The sequence below is a fragment of the Urocitellus parryii genome, chromosome 11 (genome assembly GCF_045843805.1).
Source record: "Urocitellus parryii isolate mUroPar1 chromosome 11, mUroPar1.hap1, whole genome shotgun sequence".
In the NCBI taxonomy this organism is placed as follows: domain Eukaryota; kingdom Metazoa; phylum Chordata; class Mammalia; order Rodentia; family Sciuridae; genus Urocitellus; species Urocitellus parryii.
In genome coordinates, this window is record NC_135541.1 from 5573281 (window position 1) to 5590257 (window position 16977).

At 44.3% G+C, this 16977-nt stretch overlaps 1 protein-coding gene across 6 annotated transcripts in view; it reads left to right on the top strand.

Annotated features, from left to right (window-relative positions):
• Kif1b (kinesin family member 1B) overlaps positions 1-8187 on the top strand; it is a 144400-nt gene extending 136213 nt beyond the window's left edge. For 5 of the 6 annotated variants that reach the window (XM_026397924.2, XM_026397926.2, XM_026397927.2 and 2 more), the window contains 6 exons: positions 2663-2734; positions 5264-5385; positions 6416-6565; positions 7110-7302; positions 7516-7634; positions 8102-8187. In XM_026397924.2, coding sequence (XP_026253709.2) covers positions 2663-2734; positions 5264-5385; positions 6416-6565; positions 7110-7302; positions 7516-7634; positions 8102-8144 — 699 coding nt within the window. In that variant the 3' untranslated portion in view covers positions 8145-8187. Of the gene's footprint in view, positions 1-2662; positions 2735-5263; positions 5386-6415; positions 6566-7109; positions 7303-7515; positions 7639-8101 lie in introns of those variants that run through there. The other variant, XM_026397928.2, reaches the window with a different exon arrangement.
• Positions 8188-16977: the final 8790 nt, after the last annotated feature.

Consider the following 16977-nt stretch of genomic DNA (forward strand, 5'->3'; position numbering starts at 1 on the left):
TTCCTCCTGGCTGAGCATTCCTACCCCAAGGCTCTGAGCTAATCTTGCAGTTTGTTCATTTTCATCACTTTCTTTGAGAGACACTGGTTCAAGGTCTGTGCTTATACTCTGAATGTAGAAGTAAATAAGACTCAATTCCTGCTTTATGCATAAGATTATGGGCAACGAACATACAACAGAGGCGTGTTTCTCTTAGGGGAAGGCTTATAAGGACATACAGGACCGAGCCAGCAGACTTCTCTATAATCAGTCTTAGGGAATTCATGTGCAAGAGGGGTGGGAGATAAGAGAGGGTACTGTGTGTGACACTAAAGTTTCAAGTGGATCTTGGGAGTGGTATAGGCTTTTCCCCCACTCCCAGTACTGGGAATCACACCCAGAGTCTCATTCATATTGAACCCAGAAATACCCCTGAGCTATACCCTTAGCCAATGCGGAAATATTTTATTTTATTTATTTATTTATTTATTTTTTTTTTTTAAAGAGAGAGTGAGAGAGGAGAGAGAAAGAGAGAATTTTTAACATTTATTTTTTAGTTTATTTTTTAACATTTATTTTTTAGTTCTCGGTGGACACAACATCTTTGTTGGTATGTGGTGCTGAGGATCGAACCCGGGCCGCACGCATGCCAGGGGAGCGCGCTACCGCTGAGCCACATCTCCAGCCCCCGGAAATATTTTAAACATTATTTTTTTTAATATTTGTTAGTTTGTTGGTAGACCTTTATTTTATTTATTTATTTTAATATGGTGATGAGAATCCAACCCAGTGCCTCACACATGCCAGGCAAGTGCACTACTGCTGAACCACAGCCACAGCCCCTAAACATTATTATTTTTTTATTCTTTTTTAGTTGTAGATAGGTACAGTACCTTTATTTTATTTATTCATTTTTATATGGTGCTGAGAATCAAACCCAGCTCTTCAAACATTCTAGGCAATCACTCTACCACTGAGCCATATCCCCAGCCCTTAAACATTATTTTTTGAGAAAGATTTCCCTGGCAGCAATAAAAAGAATGGAATAGTAGTGAAAAGAATCACTGAGAAAGGAAGACCTCTTTTCATATAGTAATCCAATAAGAAATTATGAAACTTTTTTTTCGGGTGGGGGCTCAGTACTGGGGATTTAAACCAGAACCTGATCATGCTAGGCAAGCACTCTGCCACTGAGCTACATCCCCAGACCCATCTTGAAACCTTTTTTTGTTGGGTGGTAGAAGGGGTCAGTTCCCCTGGCCCTTTTTATTTATTTTTTAAATTTTGAGCAGTCTCACTTATTGCTGAGGTTGACCTCAAACTTGGGATCTTCCTGCCTCAGCCTCCAAAGTTGGTGGAATTACAGGCATAAGCCACTGCACCTGTCATGTTTAAGCCTTTTAAATGAGGATGAGGTGGAAGGGGGAATCTGATCAGATGTGGTGGGAAAAAAAGAGGGTTATTGAGGATGATTCCCAGGGGTATAGTTGCTAGGCAACTTCGTAACCTAATAGTCTTCTACTTTGTTTAGGAAAACTTGTCCATCCAGAAGTCTCCGTGTATTGAGAATTAAAGGAGTACTATTGCATTCATAAGCATTTACATACTATGGTGTTTTCAGTAATCCATTTTTTGTTTGAACCCCTCCAGGCATGGTGGCACATGTCTGTAATCCCAGCGGCTCGAAAGGCTGAGGCAGATGATCTTGAGTTCAAAGCCAGCTTCAGCAAAAGCAAGGCATAAGCAACTCAGTGAGGCTCTGTCTCTAAATTAAATACAAAATAGGGCTGAGGATGTAGCTCAGTGCTTGAAACCCCCTGAGCTCAATCCCCAATAACCAAAAAAAAAAAAAAAAAAAACAAACCAATATTGAACCCAGAGATACTTAACCTACCCTTTTTTATTTTGAGATGTGTCTTGCTAAGTTGCTGAGACTGGCCTTGAATTTGTGGTCTTCATGCCTTAGTCTCCCCAAATGCTGGGATTACAAGCATGCACTACCGTGCCTGGCAGTAATTCACTTTTGTTGTGTTGAGAATGGCTATTTATTTAGGCACTTGGAATTGAACCCAGGAGCGTTTTGTCACTGAGCCATTTTCCCAGCACATTTTATTTTTTATTTTATCTTGCTGAATTTCCCATGTTGGCCTTTAACTTGGACTCTCCTGCCTCAGCCTCCTGAACAACTGGGATTACAGGTGTATGCCACTGCATCCTGCTGAAAATAACTTTTTAAATCTATTTATTTATTATTATGTATTTATTTTGGTATTATTATTAGGTATTTATTTTGGATTGAACCCACAGTTGCTTAACCACTGAGTCACATGCCCAACCTTTAGTTTTTTATTTTGAGACAGGGTCTTACTGAATTGCATAGGGCCTCACTAAATTGCTGAGGCTAGCCTCAAACTTGCAATCCTCCTGCCTCAGCCTTCCAAGTTGCTGAGATTACAGGCATGTGTCACTTTGCCCATCTTGATCTATTTATTTTATTATCTTTATTAGACATATACTAGACTTCCCTTGTTGTATATGTGGTTAATTTCCATAGCTGTCTGGGTAACATCTGAGCCCCAGCATGAGTTTTAGGTGTGTCAGTTCCCCTCCTACCTTGCATCCCAGGCTTTGTTTAGCCAATGAAGTCTTAAGTTCAACTTCATTTTCTCTTTCTCTTCTTTAGTGCCTGCAGCTTCTCACCCATACTTTTAATCGAGAATTCAACCAAGTTCATGGCAGCATCAGTGACTGTAAGGTGAGCACCTTGAAGCCATCATCATTAGCTAGTGTGTTGGTTACCAGTTTCTCTTCAGCATTCCAGATTTTGTCCCTGGCTTTTGATGCTTTTAGATGGCTTGATATGTGACCATTATGTCTGAAAATGTATCTGGTTTTTCAAAGTCAGAACACTGACTTCTGAAGATAACAATGTATGTGTCCCTTACAGTGATTATCAGAGGAAAAACATTTTGGGATTCTCCTTAAATCCCTTGGAGAAGAATATTCTGTAGACGGTGATATGTTTGTGTATGACAAGGCACAAGAAAGTCTTAAGGCTTTTTCTTGGTGGCAAAAAACCTAGTGTGTTCAGCAAAGAGTGAGGAAAACACTTCAGAGAACTATGTCATTCACTCTGTCTTCATCAGCATGAGCTTTTTTGCTGTTCTTTAAACACTCCCAGCTCATTCCTGCCAGGGGTCTTTGCAGGGGTCTAAGATTGCCTGTGTGGAGCAGGCCTCCTTAACTGCCCAATCACAAGCTGGCCGCCCTCTCAACTTTCCACACCACACTGTGTTATTTTTCACTGTAGTGCTTATTATTACCTGGTACCTTTTTTTTTTTTCTTTACCTTTTTGCAGTACTGGGGATTGAACCCAGGGGTGCTGTACCACTGAGCTACATCCCCAGCCCCCATCCCTTCTACCTTTTTTAAATTTGGAGACAGGATCTCTCCCAGTTGCTGAGTCTGGCCTCGAACTTAGAATTCTGCCTTGGCCTCCTAAGTTGCTGGGGTTATGGGCATGTACCACTGCACCCAGTTACTAAACAACACTCTTTAAAAAAATATTTTTATTAGTTATTGATGGACCTTTATTTATTTATTTATTTGTTTATAAGTGGTGCTGAGAATTGAACCCAGTGCCTCACATATGCTAGGCAAGTGCTGTACCATTGAGCCACATCCCAGTCCCCAAACAGCAGTTTTAAAAGCGTTTGTTCAGTGGTTTATTGTCTGCCTTCTCTACTAAAATGTAAACTCCAGAGCAGGACATAGGAGAGCAGGACATAGGAGAGCAGGACCTCTACTGTGTTCTTAGTACAACACATAGCTTGTGGTGGCTGCTTGGGTTCATGCATGCATAATGTTATTTAATTAATGTCAGAGGGCCATAGTAATATTTAAAAAACAGCTCTACTTCTTTTGTAAATGTCATTCTTTTTTTTAAAATGGTGCTGGAGATAAAACCCAGGGCCTCTTGCATGCTAGAAAAACATTCTACCATTGAAATACACCCCTCAAGGGCTGGGGATGTGGCTCAAGCGGTAGCGCGCTCACCTGGCATGCGTGCGACCCGGGTTCGATCCTCAGCACCACATACCAACAAAGATGTTGTGTCCGCCGAGAACTAAAAAAAAATAAATAAATATTAAAAATTCTCTCTCTCTCCCTCTCTCACTCTCTCTTAAAAAAAAAAAAAAAAAAAAGAAATACACCCCTCAATTTTTTTTTTTTTTTTGAGTTTGTGTGTGTGTGATGCTAGAGGTCAAACCCAGGGCCTTAACATGTGCTAGGCAAGTATTCTACCACTAAGCTGTATCCCTTATCCCTAAAACTTTATGAAGGGAAGGCACTAATTGTTAATGCCTATGGCAGAGGCAGCTTGTATGCATTTATTTATTTATTTATTTATTTTTATTTTTATTTTTTTTATTTTGCTGCTGGGGTTTGAACCCAGGGGCACTTACCACTGAACTACATTCCCGCCCTGCTTTTTTTCCCCCTCTTCCCTTCCCATCTTTTTTTCCCCTTTCTCTTATTTCTCCTAGGGACTCCCACATGCTCAGCAGGTGCATTTTAGCCCCATCTTTTGTAAATGTCTTGATTTCTAATGTTGTGTTCAGTCTATAAAATATTTGTAGACTTATTTACTTTCTCTTTTTGAATTTTTGTTTGATTTATTTACTGACAATAATAATTTTTTATGTGCATGCTTTTTATTTTTGGCAGCTCTTCAGACTGAGCCTAGGGATGCTCTACCACTGAGCTACACCTCCAGCCCTTTTTATTTTTTTATTTTGAGACAGGATCTCATTAAGTTGTTTAGGGATTCGCTAAATTGCTGAAGCTGACTTTGAACTTGCAATCCCTCCTCTCAGCTCCTGAGTAGCTGGAATTACAGGTGTGCACCACTGCCCCATCTGTAGGTTTATTTTATTAAGTGATCTTCTGAAGGTTTTTGAAAGGAAGTCAATGGTTATCAAAGACTATGGCAAAGGTAGCTTTTCAAAATTTATTTTTTTATTTACTTGTGATTTATTATGGTACAGGAGATTAAACCCAAGGGTGCCTTGCCACTGAGCTAAATTCCCAGCCCTTTCTATTTTTGATCTTTAACAGGGTCTTGCTAAGTTACCTAGTCTAACTCAACTTGCAGTCCTCCTACCTCAGCTTCCTGAGTTGCTGGGATGGCAGGCGTGCCCTACTGTGCCTGATGAGAGGAAGCCATTTGCTCCTGAATCTCACTGGCTATTTTTTGTTCTTTGGTTTTTTTTTTGCTTCCAGTTGTCTGATATCTCTCCAATTGGGCGGGATCCCTCTGTGTCCAGTTTCAGCAGCGCTACCCTCACTCCCTCCTCCACCTGCCCCTCTCTGGTAGACTCTAGGAGCAACTCTGCGGATCAAAAGTAAGTACCCAAATTTCACAGAGAAGTCAGTCTAAGAACCAAGGAAAATGTTAGCCTTCCCCCAGCTCTGGTTCTCAGTGAGGGCAGTGCCATCCCCCTGGCAATGTTCAGAAATGCACTGGAGCCTTTTCTCATTAAATGATATAAATTTAGGATGCCATCAACTATAAGATTACTTTATAGGCCACTAAGAAAAAAAAAACTAATTCAGTTTAACATGCCATCACCTGTAAGAGGCATCGCAATTTAAGAAGTGATAAATTATGAAAAAAAGGGTTTCTTACAATCAGTGAGAATACCATCTTAGGCTAAGCTGCTCTATGAAGATACCACACAGAACCTAGGAGATTCTTTCTCAGAAAAGAGAACTGGTCCAGCTCAGTGTTGCAGCTCTGCTTGCACAGCCATTAGGAACCAAGGTTCTTCCCATTTGTTGACTTTATCTGCTACTCCTAAGGCAGATTGAGATCTCAGATTGAGTGCATGGTATCCTCTAGAAGGCTTATAGATGGCCAGGCCCCACCCAAAGTTTCTGATGCTGGAGGTATCTGTTAGAATCTTAAGAATTTGAACTTCTGACAGTTTCCCAGATGAAGCTGTTGCTATCAGTCAGAGACCACTTCTTTATTCTCTGTGCTAGGGCTAGAACCCAGGACCTCATGCATGCCAGGCAAGTATAGAGACCACATTTTGAAAACCACCCTAGGTTTGACTACAGAACTAAAAAGAAACTTAAGGGAATAGAGTTCACATTCAGGAACTTGTATTCAGAGAGCCTTAGGCTAAGAAGATAAACTGAGACTCAGTGATTATCAGTGACCTCTTGCAACTCTAGGAGGACACCAGTAGAATTCAGTGTTGACTTTCTGATAGGAGCTTGTCTACTCGGCTGAGTTCTCTGAAACTGACATTTGCAGCTGGTGCTCAGGGAGAGGAGCCATATCCTCCTGGAGAGGTGGCTGTGCCCAAGATGCTTTGGCTTTACTGAGACTCTCATTACCCTTTTCTTTCTAACCTCTCTCTTTTAAAGGACCCCAGAAGCCAATTCCCGAGCATCTAGTCCCTGCCCAGAATTTGAACAGTTTCAGATTGTTCCAGCTGTGGAAACACCCTATTTGGCCAGAGCAGGAAAAAATGAATTTCTCAATCTCGTTCCAGATATTGAAGAAATTAGACCAGGGTAAGTACTCTATTCCCCAGGGATACTAGATATAAAAAATTAGCAAGAAGAATTGACTTCCAACTCATGTGTGTGAGCCTGTTGTAATCTAGTGCACTTTCAATCTGGGGAAGGAGCCAGACTGGATTTCTGCCCCAGCTATACCTCATCAGGCATCGGCATCTGACACAGCATGGTGTTGGGGCACTTTTTGCTGTTTTGCTGTATTAATTTGGCAGAAAAGAATCTAGGGCAAAAAGACCATTAATAGTGCTCAACTCATGATTGTCTGTCTTTTTTCTGGTTTTGTGGAACTGGGTACTGAACCCAGGGCATTTTACCACTGGGCCACATCCTCAGCCCTTTTTATTTTATTTTTTTTTTTTGAGATAGGGTCTCACTAAGTTGCTTAGGACCTGCTAAGTTGCTGAGGCTGGCCTTGAACTTGCAATCTTCCTGCTTCAGCCTCCCAATTGACTGGAATTATAGGCATGCATTATCTCATGCTCAGCATATGATCATTTTCTTTTTGTGAGAAACTAACTTTTTTGTACTGTCCTTTTAGCTCAGTTGTCTCTAAGAAAGGATATCTGCATTTCAAGGAGCCACTTTCCAGCAACTGGGCTAAACATTTTGTTGTGGTCCGCCGCCCTTACGTCTTCATCTATAACAGTGACAAGGACCCTGTGGAGCGTGGCATCATTAACCTGTCCACAGCACAGGTGGAATACAGCGAGGACCAGCAGGCCATGGTGAAGGTCAGTCCTGCTCTGCCCTGGCTTTTCACTGCCACACGTGCCTTCCCTTTTGAGTTTAAGGTTCTGTTGTGTGGTATGGATCCTCCTGTAGACTTGAATTCCTTGAGCTTTCAGCCTAAAGCTCTTTATACCCTGTGAACCTGGCAAATGTGGCAGGATGGTCCCCACTGCTTGTTCCATGCAGCAACCTTCTTCTCTACCTCTCTCTTTCAGACACCTAACACGTTTGCTGTATGCACAAAGCATCGTGGGGTCCTTCTGCAGGCTCTCAATGACAAAGACATGAATGACTGGTTATATGCCTTTAACCCACTCCTTGCTGGCACGATACGGTAAGAAGTTCTTCTGTTTGCTTTCTCCCCTGGACTTTTGGCTTCAGAGATATCCACATAAATAGGAAACGTTGAGGTGCAGGGAGAGCAGGACTGCAGTGAACTGTATAGTGGTGATGAGGCCTCTCCTTTCCTTAAGGTACCGTTTTGTATCCTGGTCACCAAGGAGACTCTGGTCACATGTGTACCCTTGATCTCCTTTTTTTGTTCTCAAGGTCTGCAGGTGGGGTTCAGGGCACCAAGGAAAGGGAAGATTGTAAGGACCTTAATATCTCCCACCATTCAGCCCTGTGATTCAGCCACAGGTCCTCAGTGGGGCTAGTGTCACAGGGTCCCCAGAGTTGGCAGGACCTCAGCCTCGCATTCATCCAAGGTCCCAGAAGACCTGGTCCTGCAGAGGAAAAAGACCTGTGAGTTGAGGACACCCAAATCCAGTTTGCTGATCCTGCCTCCCATTTGTCCCACAGGTCTAAACTCTCCCGCAGATGCACAAGCCAGCCTAAATACTAAGCTGCACTCGCCTTCGAGAGATAAAGGAAGTGTTACCTCTCATTCTCTTTGTGATTCTTGACGGTTGCTCCTGTATGTGACCCTGTGCTTAACTACTTTTCCCTCCTTGTCCAGCACTTTTTCTAGTTCTCCTGTTGCCCATCTTCATGGCTCTGTACTCTTTCCTTTTTTCTTGTGCTAAGAATCTTGTTAGTAGCATGTGGCCTAATGAAAGGAAAAAAGATTAACAGCAGTGCGCACCCACATACACACACACCTGAGGGGATCCAGTGAGTCTCCACGTTATTTTTTTTTGGTGTACTTTGGCTGCCTTTTGTATGATAGGGCCCATCATGACCACCAGTGAGGTCTCGCTGTTGTCTTTGGATAATACCTCTGACTGTTTTTCAAGGTTCCTTTTTTTTTCTTTCTTTTTTTCTGTGATAGCATTAATATTTTCTTGGGTGGCTTAGAGACTAAGGGAGGAAAAATCTGGCCTTGTTAGACCCTGAGAAAAAAAATTTATATTTTCTCCCTTCTGTCTCTTTTTTTCTGTGGCCAATCCCTGTATTTCCATTCAGGGAAAAAGTTCTAGTGGGCTCAAGAATGGGACAGTTAAGATTCTGAGTCAAGCTGGGAGCATAGTTACAGGATTTCATGGAATGGGAGCTGTAAGAGGAGCCTTTTCAGTAGGCTGGGGCCATGGTTGCTGTTGGCCTTGTGGGAAGGGACAGGCTGAGGGTGCAGGGGGCTCACAAGACACAGGACCTGCAGTGGGCCATGAAGGCAGCAATCAGAGGGACCCTTGTGAACTGCTTTTCCCTACTGAGAGGAAGGCTCTTGCTCAGGAGTTTCTGAGTTCTGTTATTGGCATTAAGGATGACAGTGGACACATTATCAATTAGAGCAGCGTCATGCACACATTTCCCACAAGGGGGAGTGATAAACTTGATGCGGAGTAGGGACTTGATATTGTAGCTCCTTTTGATCAAAGTGCAGCTTTCAGGATAAATGTGGAAATCTGCCTGTGCATCCAGTAGCTCATCACCCTGTACTCATAAATGAGCAAACATGGCAGTCTTGACTTTCTGGATCCCAAGATTAAGACCAACTCCCACCCCAAACAAAACAAGACAGACCTGGGGACAAAGAATAGGGTGGAGTGAGCCCTTCCCCACAGTTTGCTGCTGTACCCTGCCCTGTCTCTCCTCCTTTGTTACTATCTCCTCCATGTAGTGTAGAAATACCACCTAAGGAGAAAGGAGGGTGCTCACTGCCAACAGACAGACCAGATCCTTCCATTTCCAAAGACCAGCATAGAAGATAACGCTGCTCCTGTCAACTGCCAGTGGGTTCTGTAGGAATGACTGGGGTTAAAGAAAGGCCCCATGTCCTTGAGGTGCTTTGCCAGTGACTCGGGGTTGCTCCCTGCCACCCTTCACTCCCCTGCTCACCTCTACTTCACCACTGCTCAGGCTTCCAGGCACAGGCCTGCGCTCTCCATCTGACAGGAGTGAGGGCTCTTGGGCACTCTCAGGTAGTGGGGGGCTGAATTACTTTCCAGTGGGTCAAGAGCTCTCACATCCAGTCACTAGGGAGGCTTGTCATCCAGGCTTCACTTCTGAACTCTGTCTAGTCTGGGTTGGGCTCGTCTCTGAGGAGCCAGTCTCCGTGCCTCACTTATGATTGCCTTGGAAAGAGGAGGAAAATGAATCACGGAGAGCTTAATAAAAGAAGCAGAGAAGTCAGACTTATCTGAGAGGTGATCAACAAAATTTGTGGATTTTTAAACATGGGTCACTAACTTTAATATTGTTGCCTAAGCGGTGTGTGAGGTTTTAATGTAGTTAGAAGTCTTCATGGTCTGCTGGACACACACGCCGTCCAGCAGGATCTGTCTGCTGAGAGACAGCTTCATGGATAGCAGCTGAAGATAATTTCAGGGAAATGAAGATGAAATTTGAAGGTCACTTCAAATTAAATCAGCAATGTTGCTGTTGAATTGGACAGAAGGAGCGTGTCTGTGGCAGGGGGAGGTAGGAAGAGTGAAATTGGGATACACTGAAACAACTGATTTTTTTTTTTTTTTTTTTTTTGGTCTAACTCAAAACTGGCTTGGAAAGTCTTTGCTTTGGAGGGTCAGACATTAGAATGAGCCAAATTGGACTGTATTCACCACACACCCAAATACAAAGGCCTCATTGGAAAATCAGAGGTAGGAGAGTGGTCATGTCCTGCAAGAGGTCTTGGTCAGGCATGCTTTCCCCCATCCCAGGAGCCTCTGCCATGGCTGATGGGTACACACAGCCTTGGGTTCCACTCCTTTTCTTGGGGCCTATATTCAGATCAGTTGAACAGTTCCAAGATGCATGTTTCCCATTCCAAACAGGGCTGTCTCTGCTTAGAAGCTTGGGGAGAGGGTTTAGAGTAGACTGTTTATGGAGCTCCAGCTGTAGCTGTGGTGGCAGGAAACTTGAAGAGATCTGACCCATCAGGTGGCTTATTTATTTTTTCTTACTTAGAGCATTCATTCAAATAAACAAAAAGGCAAGAAAGAAAACTCAGCCACAGAAAAACGTATGATAGTTAAAACTTCTCTCCCTTCCCCATCCTCCTTTCTCCTACCAAAGTGAAAGATGGCCTCACAACCAGCCCCAAACCAGTGCTCAGACTGTCCCTGTTTCTGTGTGCCAGCTGGGAGTCAGTCAGCTCTCAGGCCAGGACTGTGGGGGGCCAGCCAGCCCCTGCACACAGTCAGGAGCGCAGGCCAGGCTGCTGCTGGTGGCTGGGTGGGCACCTGGACCCCAACACATGGTTAAAAAGGAGAAATTGTTGATGTGAGGAAGGAAGTTTTCCCAGCTAAGAAACCACTATTATTTTACTTGCTCCACCCCAGCTACATAGAATTTAGACAGCTACTCACATTAGAGATGGATGGATTTTTCAGCTTTTTAGTTGAAGGAGTAAATTAGATCATTTTGAAAGGTCTTTGGGGATCTAAAATTGAGGTGACTTCTCCTGGCACAAATCCCAAAGCAAAGACTTTATTGCCTGCTGCTTCTTATCTAATTTACAGGGATATTTAATTTTGTAAGGTATTTGTATATTTATACAGCTATAATGAATTGCACATTGGACTGGAAGAGAAGGATTCTCTTGGGTACAGCACCTGTGGGAACTCTTCCTGTGTCTCCTGCTCTGGTGCTGGGCTCTGCTCGGGATCTCCTGGACAGTGTCAGGGGTTGTTTGACTTGGGTCCTGTGCATTTCCTTTGGGTTTCCTTTTCAAAATGTGATTATTAACTTGCTCTTTAAGAAGAAAAGAATAATTCTGCTGCTGTTCTCAAGAGATTGCTGGATGTGTTTGAATAGGACTCTGCATGTGTGCACTGCAGCCATCCGCCACGGCCCGCAACCCATCAGCTTTGCAGGCCAGACCGTGACCCTGTGGAGCAGCTCAGAGATCATTTGCTGAGAGATTATTTGCTGCTGTTGTTCAAAAGGCCATTTATGAAGTTAGTATTTGAGCCCTATAAAATCTTATGAAAGCCCCCAATCATTTAAAAGAAGAAATTAGATTGATAAAAGTTAAAAGCACAGCCAGAGGCTGGGCTGGGGCTCAGTGGCAGAGTGCCTGCCTGTCATGCCTGAGGCCCTGGGTTCCATCCCCAGCACCACAAAACAAACAACTCACAGCCAGAAGGCTGCTTAGGTGGGAAGTGCAAGCCGAGGTTGGCCTCCTGCTGATCCCTGGCTGCTGTGTGCTGCTTTTCCGTGTCTTCCAGTTCATTTCTTTTCATGCTGTGTATTCTGGCATCAGTTCACCTGAGGAATCCACCAGCCTTCTTGTGTTTAAGGCATTGTCTTAAGACACTGTGGCTCTAAAGTACTTGTCTGTTGAGATTGAAGTCTCTTGTCACCATCTTCACACGCTATAACAAAACCCATGAAGCATAAGTGGCCTTTTTGAACCAAGACTTTTGCAAACTGATCTCTCCCCAGTGAAGGAGTTGAGCACATTAGCAACAATGTACATTATTAATTTTGGATTTTCATTTTCATGTTTTATTTTGTAAATACTATCTGATGTTTGGAGCTTGAGTATACAGAATGTAAATATAGTTCTTGTATTTGTACTAATTCTGATTCTTTTGCTGTATAGCCTTAGGTGTGCAATGCAGACATTATCTAACTGTGTATGGTAACCCACATCACAGAACTATTAGTGAACAAGGTAAAAATAATAAAGGTACAGCCAGTGTATCAGAAGGCTCTCAATGTGCATTTATTCTCACACCCTTTAGAAGTAATTACACAGATTTCTTCTCTTGACTTTCGTTTAATCCTGCAAAGATTAAACGAAAATCACAGTGCTATGACCTACAGGTTCCTTGCTGATACTCAAAGTAGTGCTTCTTGGGCTGGGGTTGTGGCTCAGAGGTAAAGCGCTCGCCTAGCGTGCGAGAGGCACTGGGTTCAATCCTTAGCACCACATGAAAATAAAATAAAGATATTGTGTCCATCTATAATTTAAAAAAAAAAGTAGTGCTTCTTATATAACCAGGAAAGCTAATGTGGTGGTAGTGTTTAAAAGTATTTTCCTCTTAAATATGTTAATTATTTTTGCTAAGAGATTTGGTGTTTCTCTCCTGAAACACATTTCTTTTTTTGTCTGTGGTACTGGAGAGCAAACACAGAGTCTCCAGCATGTTAGGCTAATGCTATACCACCCAGCTACATACCCAGTCTTTTTCTATTTGTTTTTTATTAGGACAGGGTCTTGCTGAGTTGACCTTAAACTTGCAATTCTCCTGCCTCAGCCTCCCACATTGCTGGGATTACAGTTGTGTGCCACTGCCCAACTGAAGCCTTTCTTTGTATATAACTACCAATGATGTACTAGTGTTATGTTGAGTGTTGGTTTTTGTTTGTTTTTTCTTTCTTGGGAAGAGGATTTGAAAAAAAAATCAACATGTCAGATTATTTTAACAAGCTCTACTATGAGCAGCACTTGAGAATGGAGATCCTGTGCTGATACAGTGTGGGGGCCAGTGATTCTGCAGCACACGGAGCAAGCACCTGTGGCCTCTGTTCCAGTGGGGGACAGTATCTGCAAAACACATTCACAATGTCGAGCAGTAAGGGTCACGGTGGACAGTAAAGCCACGTGGAAAATGAGAGAGATGGGGAGGAGGCCTCTGCTTACACTATGCAGAAAGGAAAGGCTCTCCTGGGAGATGGCGTATAAGCAGAATCCTGAATCGCCAGATGGGGAGGCTGCACAGATCCCTGGGCAAGGAGGTCTCAAGCAGAAAAATTAAGCCCCAGGGTTAACAGTGTCCTAAGTAGGTTCCAGAAGTAGCAAGGCTGCTGGTGTGGAATGAGTACTAGGGGAGTGATGGGGATGTCAGGAAATAGCCAGCTCCCAGGGGTCAGGGCTTAGGATGGACTTGGGTCTTCATTAGAGTGAAATGGGAAGCAAGTGAAGGTTTCTGAGACGAGGAGGCAGTTCCTGATATTTGTGTTTTTAAAAGACCATTCTGACTGCCCAGTGGAAGATAGCTTGCTGGGGTTTGAGGGACAAAAGTAGGAAAGGAACAAACTAGGAGTATTCCAGGGGAGATGATGGTGCCTAGACCAAGGTCAGAGCAGGACGGGTCCGGAGACACCAGCATCGGCAAGTTGGAACTAACATTTGCTCAGAGCCTTTTTGTGGAGTCAGAAAGGAGGAAAGTAGTTCACAAGGTGCGTGCCTGGGCAAAGAACAGCATTACAATTTCCCAAGATGAAGAAAATGGTAGAAGAACAGCTGTTGGGTTGGTCATGTTTGTTTTGAGATGCCAGCACTTCCACCTGCATGTGTACTCTGCGGGACAGTTGAGTAAACTGGTGGTATTCAAAGAGGGTCTTGGACGAAGGAAGGCAGAGGCTGGAGACCTGGGGAGAGTCCAGAGCACTCCAGCGTGTAGAAGTCAGGGAGAGAAGACTGGTCCAGCAAAGAGGAAGAGGCGTGGCCATGAAGAGTGACAGGTGGATGCCGGGTTTCTGTTCTCAGACTAAAAGGCTCAGGGGTCACTCCAGTTGAACTGGGCTAATTGGGCTGTGCAAAATAACCACACAAGAGACACAAATACCTTTTTTGCTGTGACAGCTCCTCTGACCTTAAAGGTCCATAGGAAGAGAGAGCGAGAGCACGCGCTGACCCCTTTTATTGAGAAGAAGCTGTTCAAATGAGGCCAGGGGTCAGGTTTCAGGGGCTGAGTCTATCTTCATGATGTCCACTGTCAGCAGACTGACTGACACCTGGGTAGGCCACACCCAAGGACACAGTAAGAGAAGGGGACATACACAAGGCCCTTCCATGGAAGATTCTATCCTAAACAGGGCAAGGAGTTATATTACAAAGGAACAGGTGAGCGTAGCTCCACTCATGGGGCTATAGCAAGACACACCCATGCACAAGACACCGACCCTCGAACCCAAGAAGGGTGGGGAAAGCTCTGCCACATTTGTGGAGTGTGACTCAGTCAAGTGCAAGATTGGTCTCCCACAGGTGGCCACTAAGTGTTGGAAGATGCAGGATGCCATCACTGTGTCCAGTGCAGCCGTTAAACTGAAGCAGCGAACCACAGGTTTCAGCAACAGGATGGTGGAGGAAGTTTGGGGGAGCCAATCTTATCACTATTTCCCAGTTTCAGAACCAAGTGAGATAAGGCCAATTGGAGACCAATATATCACCTTTATTAGTGATAAAACTGCTATTAGAGGATGCAACTTATGTCTGAGGGAAAATGGGTTTTCTGATACTGAAACTCAGTTTTCAAGGATTTGGAGTAGCACCTCTGAATCACCTGGGATCACCGTGCCAAAATGCAGATTCTGATTGAGGTGGTCTTGGTAGGGCCTGGGACGGCCTGTTTCATGATCTTCCAGGTGATGTCAGTCCAGTATAATCCCTGAAGGCAGCAGAGGTCCTGAGGAGGAGAAGGCAACTGGCCCACCCAGATCTGAGGTCTCATTCCAAACTTAGAGAAGGGTCTAGAATGGAGCCTCTGGAGTGCCTCTGCCAGGGAGCACTGTGAGTTTGAGGCCAGCTTCAGCAACTTGGTAAGATCCTGTTTCAAAATAAAACAACAACAACAAGCTGTGGGTGTAGCTCAGTGGTAAAGTGCCCCTGGATTTGTTTCCCAGTCCGGGGGTGGGGGTGGGGGGAGGACAATAAGTGCCTCTGCCAGAGCAAGGTCACCTGTGAGCAGAGTATTGTTGGGAGAAAAACTCCAGCAGCAAGTTCCAAGGGAGAACAGGCAATTATTTCAGAGATGCTTACCGAAAACGGGAGAAGAAAAGAGTTAACCTTCTGGAAGGGGACATGGGGCCACAGCCTGTTTGTGTGCTAATTGTAGTGAAATGACTGGGAAGGAAAACTGGCTTTGGGGAGGAGAACAGGATGGAGAGATGACGGGAGAGACCCACTTGACTGGTGCCTTCACAGTCTTGAAAGTTAGGTCAGCTCTAGAGAATAGAGTACATCAGGCCGTGTCTCCCTTGAACCCTGCTGGACGTTCAGTTTGAACTGGATCATCATCCCTGAATTTGTTCTCAGGAAGCTGATTGTACCTTACAGCTAGACCTCAACCAGGACAGCACGTCGCTGGCAAAGCTGATGGCACCGAGAGTCAGGAGGTCAGTGGAACAGGGCTCATGTTGCAACATTACTTGTTGGTCTGACTTTTCTTGTCATTCCACTTTTGATCGCATGGGGAGGGTCCCAGTCTCCCTTCAGGCTTCCTTATCCCTACACAGCCGGGTAGCTCTTCTGAGCACCTTACGTGCTTGCTCCTCTGGCTTTTGGATTCATGTCTCAGGAATTTTTTAGCACTGCGCCTTCTTGCATGCATCCAGCCATTTCAGTTCAGTAATAGGAATTGCAGCAGGGCTGGAATTTTCACGTCTGGACAACCCAGAGTGCTCACACACAAAGGGTTCCTCCCTGGGAGGTGTGCCTAGAAGGATGTTTTTGTAGAATTCAAGCCCTTACTTTGATCTGGGATCTGGGAGTCAGCAAGCCAGACATTTTTTAAGTGAATAGTAACATGGGTTGATTTTCTTAAGCATGACATGTCGAGTATCTGTGGATTTTCTAAAAACAGCAGGTCAGGGTGAGATTCTGGCTCCAGCATTATGTGTGTCTCTGAGGGACACCACTCAGGTCCCAGCCCCTCTCTCCTAAGCTACTTGGCCATAGTTTTCAATACTCTGGGAAAGCAGTTTTGGGTTTTTGTTTATTTCTGCTGCTTAACATAGAAATGGTAAGTCCACGCAGTGTGTGACAGTAAAGAAAGAAACCCCTAATGGCTTTATGATTAGATTTCTACTTGTTTGCTGGAGCAGTCGGTGCCTACCCAGAGGTGACTGAGGAAGTTCAGATGTTTAGTCACATTGACTCAGCATAATTCCTGCCTTGCCAAATCTCAGACTAGAGTAATCAATTTGTTTCCTCAGCAAAGTCTGATAGCAAGCTTTCCTTGTAACTGAGCCCACTGAAAGAGGAAGTAGTTGCAATACAGCTGAAAGCTGTGCCCTTCAGCAAGGGCTTCTTGAGGGAGCCACTGTGGGTTCTCCAGAAACTAGTCACTCAGAGCTCAATCCACATTTCCATTTAGAGTCAACTAAACATGGTCAGTCCACAGGTATGCCCAGTTTTGCTGGAAGTCAGTCGTGAGCATGCACAATTGAGTCCTGCTCGCCCTGTTAGGAAAGGGCTGGATTTGGTCCCTGAAGACTTGGGTTAAAGTTCAGTTCTGCCGCTGATTGGCTGGGATAGTCAACTTCCTTGAGCTGTTTCTTTGTCACAT